This window comes from Mesocricetus auratus, unplaced genomic scaffold (assembly GCF_017639785.1).
Source record: "Mesocricetus auratus isolate SY011 unplaced genomic scaffold, BCM_Maur_2.0 Super-Scaffold_100022, whole genome shotgun sequence".
Taxonomy (NCBI): domain Eukaryota; kingdom Metazoa; phylum Chordata; class Mammalia; order Rodentia; family Cricetidae; genus Mesocricetus; species Mesocricetus auratus.
The window spans coordinates 23,019,241-23,038,413 of NW_024429203.1; the positions used below are offsets into that span (position 1 = coordinate 23,019,241).

At 46.5% G+C, this 19,173-nt stretch overlaps 2 protein-coding genes across 4 annotated transcripts; one reads left to right on the top strand and one right to left on the bottom strand.

Annotated features, from left to right (window-relative positions):
• The first annotated feature begins 47 nt into the window (after positions 1–47).
• Rps25 (ribosomal protein S25) lies at positions 48–2,257 on the top strand. Its single transcript, XM_005069432.4, has 5 exons — positions 48–207; positions 430–525; positions 1,221–1,404; positions 2,027–2,125; positions 2,211–2,257. Exons 1-4 carry the CDS (start codon positions 205–207, stop codon positions 2,119–2,121), a joined length of 378 nt encoding a protein of 125 aa, XP_005069489.2. The 5' UTR covers positions 48–204; the 3' UTR covers positions 2,122–2,125; positions 2,211–2,257.
• Positions 2,228–10,052, bottom strand: Cenatac (centrosomal AT-AC splicing factor). Of its 3 annotated transcripts, XM_005069433.4 has the most exons (11): positions 9,864–10,052; positions 9,603–9,766; positions 8,942–9,040; positions 4,723–4,789; positions 4,588–4,650; positions 4,274–4,338; positions 4,054–4,159; positions 3,540–3,570; positions 2,700–2,789; positions 2,475–2,607; positions 2,228–2,402 (listed from the first exon to the last, which is right to left on the bottom strand). In XM_005069433.4, the coding sequence occupies exons 1-11, from the start codon at positions 9,981–9,983 to the stop codon at positions 2,342–2,344; spliced, it is 999 nt and encodes a 332-aa protein (XP_005069490.1). In that variant the 5' UTR covers positions 9,984–10,052; the 3' UTR covers positions 2,228–2,341. The 3 variants fall into 3 exon arrangements, with proteins under 3 accessions (XP_005069490.1, XP_021082396.1, XP_012968480.1); XM_021226737.2 differs by lacking the exon at positions 2,475–2,607; XM_013113026.3 differs by having other exon boundaries at positions 2,228–2,607.
• Positions 10,053–19,173: the final 9,121 nt, after the last annotated feature.

Here is a 19,173-nt window from a genome sequence, read left to right on the forward strand (position 1 = left end):
TGGCTTGCAGGCCGGAAGCCACTCCTCCCATTCCGCCTCTCACAGGAGGGTGAGGCAGAGTGTGTTAAAGTGTGGCCCCACCTCTTGCCCCGGAAGTGCTTTCTCTAGGCCGAGGTTTCTGGGATTGTTAGCGAGCCGGGCTTCCTTTTTTTCCGACATCTTAGTGGAGGCTGCAGTGGTTGTCGCCTCTCTCCGAACTTCATCATGGTGAGGCTCGCCAGTGTTGAGCAGCGGGGTGCGGAGGGCCGAGCGGAGCTGGGGGGCGGTGAAGGCGTCGGCACACGGGGCGCTCCGTGATCTGCGGGGCTGCGTCTCTGCGCCGCCGCGGGCCTGGCGCCCATGTGCTCCGGCGGCGCCGCCATGGGTGGGAGAAATCCGGCCATCGGGGCCACCCTATGACCATCCTGCACTCCCGCCTTCTTCCCACAGCCGCCTAAGGATGACAAGAAGAAGAAAGATGCCGGGAAGTCGGCCAAGAAAGACAAAGACCCAGTAAACAAGTCTGGTGGCAAGGCCAAAAAGAAGGTAAGGGACAGCCGTTTGTGATAGAGGGGGTTCTGGGGAGACCTTTCGTGAGTCTCCGCTGTGGATTTTTTCTTCAGATCGTGAGTTCTAAAATCATACTGCTGACTTTGCCCTGCTCATTGTTTTTTATTATTTCAAGAGTGTGGTGGTACAATAGTCAGTGGTTCTTAACTTTGCTTTATTCACTACAGTCCATGTGGTGATAACCCCCAACCATAAAATTATTTCGTTGCTACCTCATAACTGTAGTTTTTGTTAGTTTGTTTTTTGAGACAAGGTTTCTCTGTAACAGCCCTAGCTGGCCCGGAACTCACGCTGTAGACCACCCTGGGCTCGAACTCAGGGAGATCCGTCTGCCTCCCGAGTGAGTGCTGGGATTAAAGGTGTACGCCACTACCGACCTGCATAACTTTGCTACTGTTACGAGTCAAAATGTAGATATTTGGTTTGCGACCCCTAGGTTGACCATGCTTTAAAGCCGTGGTGGAAAAGTGTATAAAGTCTTTGGTTCAGGCCGCAGCATTCTAACAGATGCTGTCTCATTTTCTGTTACCAGGCTCTAAAGCTGCCTCACCTAGCTTGACGTCCTTAATTTACCTGAGATGTTAACGGGAGGGGTTTCTCAGACTTGTGTTGTTGGGAAAGCATGGTTCTGCCAGACTTTCTGACTGGTGCTTACTTGTTCTTATGAGCAGAAGTGGTCCAAAGGCAAAGTTCGGGACAAGCTCAACAATCTAGTCCTGTTTGACAAAGCTACATATGACAAGCTCTGTAAGGAAGTGCCCAATTACAAGCTTATTACTCCAGCTGTGGTCTCTGAGAGACTGAAGATTCGAGGTTCCTTGGCCAGGGCAGCCCTTCAGGAGCTACTTAGTAAAGGTAAGAGTTAACACCCTATGGTTTTGGTGAGTGGGTTGTTTTATGGGGTCTCTTTGTAGCCTGTGTCCTTGATCTCTCGATCCTCCTGCCCTAGCTTGAGTGCCAGGATTGGAAACCTGCACCACTACTCCCCGTCCCTATTGGCCTGCATTCATAGAAATAAATCCCAAAAGCAGCTACATTGATTCTTAGACTTGTGATCCCAGCACATTGAAGGTTAAAGGGGATCTCAATTTCCAGGCCAGTGTGGGCTACAAAGTAAGACCCTCTTTCAAACATCATCCTAAGAACTTAGGGTCTATTTATTTGTTTTTTATTTTTTTCAGGACAAGAGTTTTTCTGTGTAGCCTTGGCTGTCCTGGAACTCACTCGTAGACCAGGCTAACCTTGAATTGCCTCTCTTGGGGAATGGGATTTTTAGGGTCTAATTGTTAAGTGTCCCACGTCTTTAATTCCAGCACTTGGGAGACAGGCAAGAGGATCTCTGTGATCTGTGAGTTCAAGACCAGCCTGGTCTACAAGAGCTAGTTCCAGGACAGCCTCCAAAGCCACATATATTCATGCAGGCAAGAACTTCAAACACAAAAATTAAAAAAAAAAAAACCTTACCCTTTCTGCCTAGGACTTATCAAGCTGGTTTCTAAGCACAGAGCTCAAGTGATTTACACCAGAAACACAAAGGGTGGAGATGCCCCAGCTGCTGGTGAAGATGCATAAGCAGGTGGGAACCCAAGGGTCTCTTGGCTTTGAAATATTGTGTTTATTCCCTCTAAGATACTGATTCTGACTTTGCTCTATCTTTGCAGGTTCAATCAGCTGTACATTTGGAAAAATAAAACTTTATTAAATCAAATGAATGGGTTCTTGTCTTTCCTAATAAATGCAACTGGAGACTTGAAATTGGGTTGTTGGCCATGGAGTAGCAGGCTGGGGACTTTCAGCTTTTTCCTTTATGTGGCTGCTTGCTTCTTGTTGCAGCTTCAGTTTTGAATTGGTGCCTGGAAGGAAATGAAGAATTAGCAAGATGAATAGAAAATATATAAGGGGTGACTAAGAGTCTAGACACATACCTGGATTGCCAGCGGCGACCGTTATTCCACACTCTACCAAAAGAAGGCAGCCAGCCTGCACTAGTGTTAGAACTGTGGTCAAAGTTGGCCCCAACTCTTTCTGGGGGCAGTTTCTTCAGTTTTTGTTTTTCTTCTACAAATGGGAATTATGTTGATCTAAGTAATTGGGTCTGTTGATATGCATTGCAGCCAGTCTAGGAAATAGCATTAAATTAAGGTACTTACTTTCTCTAAGAAATTCTTCATAGGAAGGTCCTATTGGTAGGTTTCCAGAGCTGTGTTCTTCCTCTTGGATCATCCATGGAGGTGTAGCACCTAAGACAAAGCAAAGCCCTTAACTAATGGAACGTGTTCCAGCCAGGTGTGCTCAAAAATAAAAGGGTTTCTGGAGCCCAAGGTTTTGAGTGTACTCCTTTAATCCAAGAACAACCGGGCTACACAGAGAAACCTTTGTCTTAAAAAACAAAAAGCCAAATCGGTGCCTGGTAGTGGTGCACACTATTTGGGAGGCAGAAAGCAAGTAGATCTCAGAGTGGAAGGGATATTTACAAGTGTATGCTGAACTCTCAAGGTGGTATATTACACTCCCAGAAGAATCACCAAAACAAGCTTGGTTTCAGCTGGTCAGTGAGCTCTGAGGATCCATCTGTGTCCAACAGTGCTATGCAAAAAGCTGACTTTTCATAGGTTCTGGAGATTGGGAGCTAGCTGGGTCCTCATGCTTGCACATTAGGAGCTCAAGGCCAGCATGAACTAAGAATTAACCTGTATCAAAATAGCTGGGCATGATTATGCACACCTTCAATCCCAGTACTCAGGTGGAGCCAGAGACAGGCCAATCTCTTGAATTCTAGGCCATCCCAAGTCATGGCTACAAATTAAGATCCTGTCTAAAAAAAAATTGTCTTGCAAACATAGAAACACTCATTAGGGGCTGGGTGTTGGTGGTGCATGCCTTTAATCTCAGCAGACGCAGGTGGATCTCTGAGTTGAGGCCAGCATCTAAAACAAACCCTGCCTCAGAAAAAAGCAAAAAAAAAAACAAAAAACTGGTCAGAAACTTACCTGAATGTATATTACCAACTCCAGGTGTATCCTGTGGTAAAAATGGAAAGGAAAAAAAAGAAAACTATGAGATAAAATACTCAGAGCTAGAGAACTGACAATGCTACTTCTGAAGAACTTTAGTCACTGAAAACCATCCCAAGGTGGGATTGAAGTAAACTGGAGGTAAAATCAGTCAATAGTTAACACAGCAATATGGGAAATAGAAGGGGGTGATAGGATTCAATAGCAGTGTGGAGTGGCATCATTTCAGATGCCTGTAGGGGTACCCAAGTGTGGATACCCTTTATATCAAGATGGGGTTGTGAGGCTGGTATTCCTGAGTGGAAGCTGTTGTAAATAAAGGTCACCCTGAGAGGCTGCATAGAGTCTAGGAACGCTACACAGAAGGGTAGTAAGGGAAAGCCAACTGGAGCTGCAAATGGCTAGAAGAGGTAGAAAAGCCAAAACAGGGCTGTCCTGGGACCTGAGGGGTCAGTGACCCCTCCCAGTTTGCTTGTCCACTGTACCATACCTGATGGCCAATGAATGTTAAATGCTGTCCTGTCTCCATCCAGTCAAGCTCTGGAACACGCTGCAGGTCCAAGTGTGATACCTGCTGTGAGCTGGAAGCTACATGGCTGAAAAACAGGGGAGCCAGGCTGGAAGATGAGGTCCTTGAGCAGTGAGGATGGCAAAGAAAAGAGCCATTCCCATCTTTCAGCATCCAACTCAAGAGTTCCCTGATAACTTACCCATTGGCTGCTTCCCAGCTTCCCAGTGCCGAAGAGCCCTCTTCTGGATCTGGCTCTGCCTGAGGCTGAGTTTGATTCAGGAAAAATAAATGTGTCTAAGGTGCTTAAGAGCCTGCCTGGACCATGCCCCCACACTCCAGACCCCAGTATCTTATGGAGGGCACTGCCCATTTTGCCAACTCCCAGCCCTGCCTCCACTGAGGCATATGGACTTGTGACTCATTAGTTCTCTGAGAAGAGCTGCCTGTTGAAATGCTGGACGGGGGAAGTCAGTGGATTTGGATACTGCTCTGGGTCCTCCGAGGGAAACCAACCTCTAAGACAGATCGGACCACTTCCTGCCGGCTCTGTTCTATCTCACGGATCTGAGCTGCCATCTGTGGGAGAAAGAATTCTTAGGGCGGTTCAGGATCACAGGAAAGGTCCTTCTCAGAGGTCTTTCTTCCTACCTCTTTAATCACCTCATCCTCTTTTTCCTCATAGGAATCCAGGCTCTTCACCATGGATTTCTTAAACCTAAAAATAAAGGAATTATAAAAATCTGGAAAGAGCTGGGTGATGGTGGCACACGCCTTTAATCCCAGCACTTGAGAGGCAGAGGCAGAGGCAGGCGGATATCTGTGAGTTCCAGGCCAGCCTGGACTACAGGAGAGTGCCAGGATAGGCTCCAAAGTTACACAGAGAAACCATGTCTTGAAAAACCAAAACAAACAGAAAAACTGGAAAAGGCCAGGTGGTGATGGCACACGCCTTTAATCCCAGCACTACTGAGGCAAAGACAGATGGATCTCTGTGAGTTCAAGGCCAATCTGGTCTACAAAGTGAATTTCAAGACAGTCAGGACTACTACACAAAGAAACCATGCCTCAGAAAAAAAAAAAAACGGACATTAAATTGGAAAGAGATGGGCTGGAGAGAAGGCTCAAAGATTAAGAGTACTGGCTGCTCTTCCAGAGGTCCTGAGTTCAATTCATATAATCTTTTTTTTTTTTTTTAAATCAGCCCCACTAGTTGTAAAGAACACTTCAATAGATAGCTTTTAATTCTGAGGGGAAAAAAATGAGACAGTCTGAATGTGTACCTTGCACTAGCATAGAACTCCTACCTTAGCCATTTGAGGGCTGAGATTACAGGGATGAAATCATCATGCTCAGTTTAATTTTGAGAATTTGTAACTCACAAAACTGGTAAAATGAGCGCCTGTACCTCTCACCTGGGTACACTGGCAACACTGTCATGCCAGCCCCACTATTCACCCTGCATTTATTTTCTTTTTAAAGATCACTTGTTTGGGGGCTAGAGAGATGGCTCAGAGGTTAAGAGCACTGGCTGCTCTTTCAGGGGTCCTTAAGTTCAATTCCCAGCAACCACATGGTGGCTCACAACCATCTATAACGAGATCTGGTGCCCTTTTCTGCCATGGAGGCAGAACACTGTATACATAATTAAAAAAATCTTAAAAAAAAAAAAAGATCACTTGTTTGTTTTGACTTCTAAAGACAGAGTTTCTCTGTGTAGGTCTGGCTGTCCTAGATCTCACTCTATAGACCAGGCTGGCCTCCAACTCACAGAGATCCACCTGCTTCTGCCTCCCAAATTCTAGGATTAAAGGCGTGCACTACACTGGTCAGCAAACTTTTAAAATTTTTATGAGTACAGGTGTTTTGCTTGCATATGTGTCTCAACATTACATGCATGTCTAATTTTCTCCTCAGAGACCAAAAGAGGGTGTTGAACACCCTGGAGCTGGTTGTGAGTTGCACAATTAGGCATGCTGAAAACTGAGCTCAAGTGTTCTGCAAGAGCAACAAGTTCTCTTTTTTTTTTTTGGTTTTGAGACAGGGTTTCTCTGTATTGTTTTGGAACCTGTCCTGGAACTCGCTCTGTAGACCAGGCTGGTCTCGAACTCACAGAGATTCACCTGCCTCTGCCTCCCGAGTGCTGGGATTAAAGGAGTGCTCCACCAATGCCCGGCTTAACAAATTCTCTTAACTGCTGAGCCATCATCTCCAGGCCCTGCAGTACCCTGTAGTGAGATTCAGGTTAACAGTTTCTGATAGGAATATTATACTGCTCATCTCCCACTGTTTGTTAGAAGGTACATGAACTGCTGGCACTTAGGCTGTTACCAAGGTTACTCTTGACCACTCAGCCTTTATACCCAAAGGTCTCATAGGATATTTTCCTATTTAAATCCCTCCACTTTTTACCTATATCTTCCTTCTGCCACACTCTGGTCCCCAACCACATATTTGTATTTGTTTTATACTATAATACTTAAAAGTGGGACTGGAGAGATGCCTCCGTGGTTAAGAACACTGGCTGCTCCTCTACAGAACTCTGGTTTGAGGCCCAGCACCAACATGGTAGCACATTTTAGTTCCAGGGGATCCAGTGCCTTCTTCTAGCTTCAGAGGGCATCGGACACACATGCTAGGAAAAACCCATACACATAATGTTTTTAAAAAAGCACATACTGGGGCTGGAGAGATGGCTCAGAGGTTAAGAGCACTGACTGCTCTTCCAGGGGTCCTGAGTTCAATTCCCAGCAACCACATAGTGGCTCACAACCATCTACAATTCAATCTGGTGCCCTCTTCTGGCCTGTAGGCAGAACACTATATATGTAATAAATAAATAAATCTTTAATAAATAAATGAGTAAATAAGAAAGCACATGCTACTCTACCAGTGGACTCCCTTAGCTCTCAGCATCCATGTTGGGCAGCTGGCAAACACCTGTAACTCCAGATCCAGGGGGATTTGATGCTTCTGGCCTCCTTGTGCAGCAACACTCATGCACATACCCAAAGACATAGACACACACACACACACACACACACACACACACACACACATAAATAAGCACAAACACAAAAGAATCATAATTTTTTTAAGATAGGCTTTCTCTGTGTAGCTTTGGCTGTCCTGGAACTCACTCTGTAGATCAGGCTGACCTTAGACTCAAGAGATCTACTAGCCTTTGCCTCTGCCTCCTGAGTGCTGGGATTAGAGGTATGTGCCACCACTACATAGCTCCCCTCCTTTTTTTTTTTAACGAGACAGGGTTTCTCTGTATTGTTTCGGAGGCTATCGATCCAGCCCAGCCTCGAACTCACAGAGATCCGCCTGCCTCTGCCTCCCGAGTGCTGGGATTAAAGGCGTGTGCCACCACCACCTGGCATTTTTAAGTAAATCTTAAAAATAAAATACCACTATTGGCTTGGAGAGATGGCTCGGAAGTTAAGAGCATACACCATTCCTGCATACAACCCAAGTTCAGGTTCCAACACACATGTTTTCCTCCAGAAAAACATCTCCTCTGGCCTCCAAGGACACCTGTATTCACACCCCTCCCTCCCCTTTCCCGACATTATTAAAAATAAGGGCTGGAGAGATGGCTCAGAGGTCATGAGCACTTGATGCTCTTGGAGAAGACTTGGTTTTGGTTTTTAGTACCTACATAGTGGTCACAACTGTGTAACTCTAGTTCTACGGCATCTGACATGGTTTTCTGACTTCTGCAGGCATGGCATGTTCATAGCATACATGCATACAGTACAGGCCAACACTCCTACACAGAAAATAAAACTAAGTCTTAACTAGTACCACCACTGGGACAGTGGAGGCATCTTGACTGCAGCCAGCATGGATTACATAGTGAGATCCTGTCTTAAAAGAAGCAAGGCTAGGCAATCCCCTGTCTTAGCCTTCTTGGTGATGGATTATAGGTGTGCACCTATAATCTGCATTTGTACACTCTCTTACACCTTGCTTTTTTTTTTTTTAAGTTAGAACATAAGTCAAATGTGGTGGCACACACCTTTAGTTCCAGCACTCGGGAGGCAGAGGCAGGCGGATCTCTGTGAGTTCAAGACCAGCCTGGTCTACAGAGCGAGTTCCAGGACTACATAAAGAAATTCCGTCTCCTAAAAGAAAAAGAATTCATTATTGCCCTCCGTGATAACTTTCTATATATCTTCACTCACTAATCAAAGAGCCTACACAGGAGGCTGAAGAGGTGGTTCAGAGGTGAAAAGCACTAGCGGCTCTCAGAGAGCCAGGTTCAAACGCCACATGGCAGCTCACAACCATCTGTGACTCTACTTCCAGAGGATCAGATGCCCTCTTCTGGCCTGAGGCCAGAAATCCTATCTCAGCCTTCCAAAGAGCAGGGGCTATAGGCCTAAGGGACCACACCCCAGCAGGGGCTATAGGCCTAAGGGACCACACCCACCCATCACATCTCTTGTGTGTGCACACTCAATACAGAATGTGGCCTGTGGGGCACACTAAGAAAAAGTGCTATGAAAGCAGTAGACCATAATGGCACCCCGCTGGACTTCCCAACACATTTACTTATTTGAGACATGCAGCTTGGGCTGTCCTGGAACTCGAGATCCTTCTGATTCAGCTGGGTACTGGAACTATGAGTGTGCACCAACAGACTCGACTCTGAACTTCCCAAATTTGTTCTTGTTTTGAGATAAGGTCTCAAACCCAGGCTGGCTTTGAACTCTCGAGAATCCACTCTCAGCCTCCCTAGTCCTGGATACAGATGTAAGCCATCACACTCCCTTGGGACTTTCCAAAGGGAAGAAGATGCTGTGCCTGACAAAGATCTGGAGAGTTCACTTTGCGACTTGGGCTTTTATAACAGGTCACTTACCGTGCATAATCCTGGGGGGAGATCAGAAACTTCTCTTTCATTTGGGCACTGGCCTTGTTCTCCCACCAGAATTTATTGGTGGCTTTCTTATGCTCTGGGCTGAGGATGGAGAAAAACAGTAATCTTAGCTAGACAGTAAAATAGCACTGGGTATCAGAGCATTAGGTAAGTAATGCAGACTAGCATCTGGGTTGCTTCCTTGGAAAAGGCAGAGAGAAGAATAGTATTTATTACCAACCTCTTTAAGATCTCAATCCCGGAATTCCTTTCTTCCATTAAAGTAGGAGGTGGTGGGAGGAGAGCAAGTTGGCTTTTCTTTTTTTTTTTTATTTTGGTTTTTACGAGTCAGGGTTTCTCTGTATTGTTTTGGAGGCTGTCGGTCCAGCCTGGCCTCGAACTCACAGAGATCCGCCTGCCTCTGCCTCCCGAGTGCTGGGAGTAAAGGCGTGCGCCACCACCGCTCGGCGCAAGTTGGCTTTTCTAACAAGACCGTGGTGGTGAGTGCTAAGACCCCCTACGCTCCAAGACTGGTAAGGTAATTCAATTCTCTACCCCAATCAAGTCACAAAAGCGACCTTCCTCTCCTCAGTTCCAACTTTCCATCCCACACGTGTGTGCATCTCCGTGTATACCGGGGAGGTGGGTGTTCCCCAGCCGTCACCTGGCCAGATGTTCCAGCAGACCTCCGTGCAGCACAGTCAGGTTTCCGTGGCTCAGGTGTTTTCGTACTTCGCAGCCACAGCACGGACACCAGCAGCACCGATCGTGCTCGGGGACATAGCGCTCTACCTGGGCGGCACGAACGGCCTTGCGAGCGGCTTCTACCTGCAGGACAGAAACCAGCTAGAGCTCTGAAACCACAGCCTGAGGGTTCTCGCAGCCCGGCTCGCATTCCAGGCCTCCCCCAGCCTCGCGCCCGCACCTGCGGTAAAAGCCGCTCCAGAGCCTCCTTTAACTGCCGCTGGTGCTTGCGGCTGTAGACGTGTCCGCGACCACAGAAGAAAGTTTGGCGACACAGAGGACATCGCTGGGGTGGCGCCATAGACCCAGGACCCGTGATCACCTCCACCGCCTGCCGGTTTGTCTCCACCCACTGACCTCTGACCTCCCGTGGCGGGACGGGGCGGAGCGAACTCGGGAGCTCTCGGGCCCCTCTAGAGGCCGTAGGCACTACTGCAATCCGTTCTGCGGCTGCGCAGACCTTTCACTACTTCGACCCTCCCACGCAGCCCCAGAAAAACCTGGCAGCATCAGTAGCATCCCAGATGTTCTGCGGAGTGAGAAAGAACTTCGTGTGGATACACTAGACAGGATCCACGCCAGTTAGGACCTCCGACTACGCACTCTCTAGGCGTTGACAAAGACCCAGTTAGACAGCGTAGCAAATCCGAACTGGTCATTACAGGACGCACACAGGGTCCCCGAGCTTTGTGTTAACGACCTTACTGAATCCTCACGTTGACGTTTTGTGGTTTAGCCTTATTGGCATTTTACACACGAGAAAGATTCGGCTTGGGAGAAATGAGGACCACTGAGGAAGGCTACAGAGGTGTTAAGTAGCAGAATCGGTATCCAGCAAGCCTGCAGGGGGAACACTTGGTCTAAGTGATTGTGATATAGTTGCAGTCACCCCACAGAAGTGTTGACTTGCTGGTGGTAATCCTTAATCTTTAAAAGTGCTCCGAAGTAGAATATTCTTTATAAGACACTTTACCCAGCATTGGCTTGGTAATGTAATTCCTTAAACTTTAATGCTTAAGTGAATCCTGTTATAATGACTTTGTATGTCGGGGCTGGAGAGACGCCTCAGCCAATAAGAGTACTAACTGTTCTTCTAGGGAACCCTGGTTCAATTCCCAGCACCCACATGACAGCTCACACCTGTCTGTAACTCCAATGAACGTAAGTTAAAAAGAATTCTCGTATGTCATATGCCACAAAGAATGTGTTTCCTCACTTGTCCCAAAGTTGCTCAAAGTAATCCACACAGTCTACCCCAGTTACTGTGAGCTTCCTGGGCATCTGCAATTTGGTTTACGAACGAATTTGCCTGCTAGTCTCAACCATCAACCACCAAACGTCCATTTCCCAGGTGAATTTGGCTTGTGAAACGGAATCCAACATCTTCCTCTTCAAGACTATAACCCCTACCCCAGAGTACTCTAGGCTGGAGTACCCCTTACTCTAGGCTGAAATGGCTGTTTCTAGCCCCTGGAGAAGCAGGCAGCCAAGCTCTGCACTACTGAAAGAAGAAAGGGCCCAAGATAAGGTCACAAAATCCCACCAATCCCAGAGCTTGACCCAGATCAGGCCACCAAGGAAAAGGTGTGGGGAGGGAGTGGGGCGTATAAAGCCTGTCTCCTGCTGGGTTCTTTTGCTACTCACCAAGCAGAGGCAGCTGCTCTCTTGTATCTTTCCCAATAAATGTTTTGTTGTGCACTGTGACTTTATGGTATTCCTTGGCTCCTGACGGCCAGACTACCTTTTCCTTCAGAGCTTCGACACTTGCATTGGTGAAACCTTTCCCCTTAGGGCTGTCACACTGGCGGTCACCTCAGATAGTTTTATCTCCCATTGAATGAAGCCACCAAGCCAAAGTCAGAAGGTACCCAGCGAGTAAACTGTCTTATTCACTGGGCCCCTGCGGGGTTTTAAAGCCAGCCTCCATTTTTATTCGCTCAGCACATCTTTCAAATCCGTTTTTTCTTACTGGACTCGTCTAAAATCTTGTCTTGTTTTGTGTTTATTTTTTGAGACAGGATCTCATAGCATAGGCTGGTCTCAGTCTTGTGTTGCTGAGAATGACCTTCAATTCCTGACTTCCTGCCTGAACTCGCAAACGCTGGGACTACAGCCGAACATCCCTGGCCAGCATCCCTGTAAGATCTAACTGGATTCCAAGCATTTGGTCTCTTCCTACTTCATTTATTTACCCCCTGCAGCTACCCTCAGGAAGTCTCCAAAACAACTTTCCTGATTAGTAACTAATGACTAAATTGCCTTCAGAGTAAACTCCAACCTCCCCTGCATGTCTTTCAAAGCTTGCTGCCAGGTGATTCCCAGCTCCCAGGGTTTGTCCCCTCCCCCTCCACTGGCCCCCATCTTTCTTCCATTCAATAGTCCTGTTGCTGCAATGAGTGTTAACATCTCTATCCCTCAATTTCCTATGCCTGGAACTGACTTCTCTCCGTTTCTGTGTCATATATTATCTCTATTCTATAAGGCTCTGAGCTGGGGTGTAATTACAATGAAGTGGCACCCATGAGTTCTCAGTGTTTACTAAACAAATGCTAACCATTTCTGAGAAACTTCCATATTGTGTCTGTGAACTCATTCATTCGTGGAGCTGGGAATGGAACCAGGGGCTTCATATAAACTATGCAAGCACTCCACCACTGAGATATGTTGCCAACCCCTGAATTTTCTTTTCTCTCCCTTTCTCCCAGCAGGCTGTGCAGTGTGCTCTAAGTTCCTAGATTTTGTGATTATGTCTCCCATGCTGAGGTAGGCTTTTGTGATACAGATGTCTTTGAGTCATTTCCACTCCTGTAAGTAATCCTTCATCCTTGCCAGGTGTGGTGGCACACTCTAGCGGCAGAGGCAGGCAAATCTCTTTCAGTTTCTCTACAGCCTGCTCCAGGACAGGCTCCAAAGCTACACAGAGAAACCCTGTCTCAAAAAACAAAAACAAAAAAGAGTAAAAGTAAAAGACAGGTTTATTTAGGGATTAGTCACTCCTGGGCAAGTTCACAGTCTCATAGTAGGAGGTCCATAAAGTCCCAAGGCTAGACTAGGTTAGGGGCTTTTTGTGGGAGAGAGCTGGGAGCCAGTGGTGTGCTTGAGAAGGTGTTGGAATAATGCCTGGGCTTGGGGGTCCTGTAGGTGTGTCCTGAGTCAAGTGATCACTTTGGAATCCAGAACCAGAACTAACTGTCTGCTTTGTCCAGTGTTTTACCGGGACAGCTGCAAGCACTGGCTTCTGACTGGATTGGTGTAGGGAGGATCTGTTTGTCCCGAAACCTCCAGCCTAACATGTGTATGAGTTTGGCCTGCATGTATGTCTGTGCATTACATGCAAGCCTAGTGACCTTGGAGGCCAGAAGAAGCTATCAATTCCCCTGCGTCAGTAGCTAGTTACAGATGGTGTGAGCCATACATGTGGGTGCAGGGCATTGAAACCAGGTCCCTTGGAAGAGCAGCCAGCAGTATCCTTTGCTTGTTTTTTGAAACAGGGTTTTTCTGTGTGGTCCTGGCAGTCCTGGAACTCTCTGCAGACCAGGCTGGCCTCAGACTCACAGAGATCTGTCTGCCTGTGGATTAAAGATGTGCCACTATTGCCCAGCAACATATTTTCTTTCTTTTTAAAGATTTATTTTACTTCTGTTTGTATAAGTGTTTTGCCTGGATGTATGTCTGTGTGCCACATGCACGCTTGGTACCTGGGGAAGTGGTGAGCCTCCATGCAGCTAAGTTCCATCCTCTGAGGTATCCTGTGTTGGTGATGGGAAGTTCTCTGTATCAGGTACATTCAGTACATTTCCAATTTACAGTGGGGAAATCCTTTCATCTGGACTTAGCCCATGCACATCTGTAACCCATGTTTTCCCATCTTATCTCCGTTATTCATTTCCCCAGCCCTTACCTCTGCTTCCTACATGAGCAGACCCTGCTGAGCAAGGTTAGCTTAGGGCACTTGTGGAAATGAATTCACTGTTTCCCAGACCTGGAAAACACTCAGTGCCAGTGTCTCCTCCTGTGAGAAGCTGCCCCCAGTGCTTGCAGTCAGAGCTAAATGCTCCCATCTCCATGCTTCCTGGGAATATACGAGATATGCTTGCTGTAGAAGTGACTGTTCATTGTCCACAGGGAGGCCTTGTAACCTAACAGACCCCACGCTGGGCTCTGGGGATTTGGACATCAGCCTCACTTTTTCCTTTGTGCTGTCCTCTCTATGTGGTGGAGGCTGTACACTCTGTCCTGCAAACACTTCACTGCTCTGAAATGGAGCGTGCTGACAATAACCTACCACACGTGTAACTCTGAAAGCTTCTTATAGAGCCAGGTACGCTGCTTCATACCTAGAACCCTAGCACTCAGGACCCGGAGTTGAAGGTAATTATCAGCAATATAGGGAGTTCAAAATCAGCTTGGGCTACAGGAGCCCATGTCTCAATAACAGGGAATAAAAAGGAATCTCACTGTAATTCACTAGTTGGGTTAACTCAGAAAAACAAAGGGAGAAAATCAGTAAAAGATATTGCAATGAACAGCTGTGCTTGAAAATATGAGATGGTTAGACATTTGCATGTAGATAGACTAAAACAAAGATGATATTCAAATAAGCAGAAAGAAATGTTTGTTGTATTAACTTATTTTCTCATCTATGCTCCCAATACTGACTTTTTTGGGGGGCAGGGGGTTCGAGACAGGGTTTCTCTGTGGCTTTGGAGGTTGTCCTGGAACTAGCTCTTGTAGACCAGGCTGGTCTTGAACTCACAGAGATCCGCCTGCCTCTGCCTCCCAAGTGCTGGGATTAAAGGCGTGCGCCACCAACGCCCGGCGCCAATACTGATTTTTAAAAATTTTATTTAAACGTTAGAGAGATGGCTCAGTGGTTAAGAGCATTTGTTGTTCTTTGACAGAATCCAAGTTCTGTTCCCAACACCCACATCATATGTATGGCTCACAACTGCCTATAACTCCAGTTCCAACTGTCATCTATATAAATGTTCATACTCCCACACACATAATTAAAAATAAAATAATAAAATAAAGAAATTTATTTGATTATAAAATGTAGCTGTTCTTTTTACTCTTTGGGGGCCCAGCACCCAGCTCCCAAAAAAGGGCTTGGAGACTTACCTATGAATGCCAGGCCTTAGCTTGGCTTGTTTCTTCTCTGTTTTAGACAAAGAATCACAGCTTCACAGAGTTAAACAAATGCAGCATAAACACATCTTTACATCATTACACAAATGTTCCAGAGCATAAGCAAATGTATCAAAACCTTAAAATAATATTCTACAACACAGTATCTACTTGGTAAGGTGTTGGGGTGTATTAAATCCAAAAGCACACCTGTAATGACATCTGAACTGATGGAGCATCTCACTTGTTGGTGCACCAGACTGTGACCTTTCCATGATCTTATTTAGTTCTCAAATCAAATCTCCACTTTATTTCATTATCCTCATTTTACATATCAAGGAAACAGGCTTAGAAACGTTAAGAAAACGTATACCCAAAGCATAGCTTAATTCAGGACAGGCTATCTACTGAGACAGTCAAGAGAAGTGTCAAAGACAAAAATGTTGCTAAGCAACACGTTGGTCCAGGCTATCAGTAGGAGGCATCCAGGACTAAAAGTAGATCCAGGTCATGATTAATCCATCAGCCTCCTAGAACAGTGATGTCACAATGAACAGTAGCTCCTACTAAGAACCAGGTTCGGTACTAGGCACAGTACTTCAACTTATTCCTTCCCCATGCTAGGAAAGAGACCTCAATTTCCAAGGTAGGCTGTAGAATGTAGGCTCTACTGCAGAGTGGACAACCAGCAAGGAGGGCAAAGGAAAGATGAAGTGAGACCACCGTGTACAGCCAGCTGCAGGACCTGGGAGCCCTGTCGTGGACACGATCTCTGGAGGCAGTGACACCAAGGAGTCTCTGGAGAGGATACTCAGGCGAGGGGCCTCTGAGGACACAGCCTTGGGTAGGCACATGGTCTCCAGGGTTGGGGAACTGCAGGACAAGACAGTCTAATCAGTTCAGGGGAGATAGAGCTTTTGAATGCTGGGAGCCTGATAAACCTTAACCTCCACACATTCCTAGTGGGGCAGAGATTTTCTTTTTGGGGGGGGTTCCTGGAACTAGCTCTTGTAGACCACGGCTGGTCTTGAACTCACAGAGATCCGTCTACCTCTGCCTCCCGAGTGCTGGGATTAAAGGCATGCACCACCACTGTCTGGCATTCTTTCTTTTTTTAATTAATGATTCGTTTATTTTTATTTTGTGTGCATTGGTGTTTAGCCTGCATGTGTCTGCGACAGTGTCAGATCACTTAGAGCTGGATTACATACAATTGTGAGCTGCCATGTTGTTTCTGGGAATTGAACCCAGGTCCTCTGGAAGAGCAGCCAGTGTTCCTAACTGCTGAGCCATTTCCCCGGCCCAAGATAGTCTAAGATCAAAGATAAATGTTGTACCTGGCCCCTCCCACTACCAAGAAAGAAGCACACTGTTCAGTGGGCCTCCTTAGATTCTGGAGACAGTACATTCCTCAGGTGAGCATGTTACTCCTCCCCATACACCAAGTGACTTGGAAAGCTGCTAGCTTTGAGTGGGGCGTGGAACAGAAGGCTCTTCATCAGGTCCAGGCTGCTGTGCAGGCTGCTCTACCACTTAAGCCATATGATTCAGCATACATAATGGTACTGGAGGTGTTACTGCCAGACAGGGATGTCGTTTGGAGCCTTTGGCAGGTCCCTATATAGTTGGATCAGAAAGAGACCTTTGGATTTTTGGAGCAAGGCTCTACCATCATCTGCAGACAACTATTCCTTTTGAGAGACAGCTCTTGGCCTGCTATTGGGCCTTAGTGGAAACTTTTGACAATGAGACACCAAGTTACTATGCAACCTGAGTTGCTCATCATGAGCTGGGTGTTATGGGACACAACAAGTCATAAAGTTGGTTGTGCACAGCAGTAATCTATTATCGAATGGAAGTGGTATATAAGAGATGGGCCCAAGCAGGTCCTGAAGTCACAAGCAAGTTACATGAAGAAGCTGCCCAATTTCTATACCTATTACAATGCCATCTGCTGCCAAGCATGCAGCTATAGCCTCATGGGGTGTGCCCTACGACTGAGGAAGAGAAGACTAGGGCCTTCTTTCTGCCTTGTTTACTGATGGCTCTGCAGGAACCCCCTCTGAAGTGGACAGCTACAGCATTACAACTCCTTTTTGGGACAACCCTGTAAGACACCAGTGAGCAGAACTTTGGGCAGTATATTTCACTTGGAGGGAGAAATGGCCATGTGTGCAACTGTTCACTGACTCATGGTCTGCGGCCAACGGACTGATTGGATGGTCAGGGACTTGAAATTTCCTATGTAAACGCCCATCAAAAGGCAACTCCAGCAGAGAAGGAATTCAGTAACCAAGCAGATAGGACAACCCATTCTGTGACCACTCTCTCTCTCTCTAGCCATTCCCGTCATTGCCCAATGAGCCCATGAACAAAGTGGCCTTGGTGGCAGAGATGAGGGTTATGCATGGATTTGACAACACGACTGACACCAAGACTGACCTTGCTGCAGCTGAGTGCCAGATGTGCCAGCAGCAGAGACAGACAGATTGGCACTATACCCCGGAGTGACTAGCCAGTGGGTGACCTGGTGGTAGGCTGAATACATTGGACCACTATGTCTGTGGAAAGGACACACTTTGTCCTTACTGGAGTAGATATTTATTCTGGCTATGGATTTGGCTTTCCTGCTTGTGTCAAAACCACCATCATGGTGGTTTTATCCACACAACACTGCTTCTGACCAGGGAACTCACTTCACAGCCAGGGAAGTGCAGACAGTGGGCCCACGATTGTGGAATCCAGTGGTCTTACCATGTTCCCCACCATCCAGAAGCAGATGGCTTGACAGAAAGATGGAATGGCCTCTTGATGACACAGTTACTGTACTAATTAGGTGGCAGCAGCTTTGGAGGGCTAGGATAGGGTTCTTCAGAAGGTGGCATATGCTTTGAATCAGCAACCAATATATGGTATGGTTTCTACCATAGCCAAGATTTCATGTGTCCAGGAATTAAGGAATAGAAAAGGTAACAGAGGTAACAGTTCCACTCACTATCACCCTTAGTGACCTGCTAGAAATTTTTTTTTGCTTTCTGTTGCATGGTCTTAAGCAGTGCTGGCCTAAATGTTTTGGTTCCTGATGTGGGAGAACACCTGCCAAGAGATACAACAAACATTCCATTGATCGGGAAGCTCAGATTTTCCCCAGGCCTCTTTGGGTTACTGATGCCCTTAAGGCAACAAACTAAGAAAGGACTAACGGTGTTAGGAGGAGTGATTGATTCAGATTGCCATGGGGAAATTGGATTGAGTGCAGGAGATCCTTAGGGCTTCTCTTGGTGCTGTCATGTCCTGTGATTAAAGTCAATGGGAAACTGCAACATCCTAATCCAGGCAGAATGACAATGGGCCTAGACCCTTCAGGAATGAAGGCGTGAGCCACTCCTCCAGGAAGAGAGCCAAGACCTGCTGAGGTGCTTGCTGAGGGTAGAGGAAATACAGAATGGGTAGAAGAGGAGGGTAGTTGTAAACACCAGCTAAGGCCATGTCACCAGTTGCAGTAACAAGTTTGTAAGTGACAAGAGTGTCATATTTTGTTAAGAATGTGTTTGTACAGATATTTGTGTTTTCTGCCAATTCTTTTATCACGTGATGTAACATCAATTAAGAGAATATCAGTGGTTACATTTGAGATACTAAAACACTCAAGGGATATTGCCCCCGATTATAAAATTTTTATTTGCTATAGTGTATGAGGGATAGCTGTATCTACCATGTTAAGCATAATTATGGCCTAGTTAAATATATAATGCTTTTGCTATTGTACATGGGATAGTTATGTCGGGCATAATTATGACCTGTTTGTTTTCACATGCAAATTAAGCATGACTTAAGGAGATATGATTGTGGCAAGTTGACAAGGGGTGGGGCTTGTGATTACTGTTTTTGGTTGTCAACTTGACTACATTTGGAATTAACAGCCCTGGCTGTCCTGGAACTTGCTTTATGGACCAGGTTGCCTCGAGCTAACAGATCCACCTGCCTCTGCCTCCTGAATGCAGGGATTATTAGTGTGCACCACCAGTTTTCAAACATGCCTGAAGTCCCAGCTGCCAAGGCAAGCAGATCTTGGTTCAAGGTCAGCCTGCTACACAGTAAGTCAACACCTCAAACAGATCCCTGAGCAATCGTCTTTCCCTTGCAGCTGAGGCAGGGTCTGTCTCCTGTCTCTCATCCTCAGCTTAGTACCAGCAGCTGCTCGACAGCTGTCAGATGAAGGAGTGAGTGGTACTTCCAGGGCTGACTGCTACAAGCCAGCATCTCCCAAGATTTTTTTTTGTTTTTTTTGTTTTTCGAGACAGGGTTTCTCTGTGGCTTTGGAGGCTGTCCTGGAACTCACTTGGTAGTCCAGGCTGGTCTCG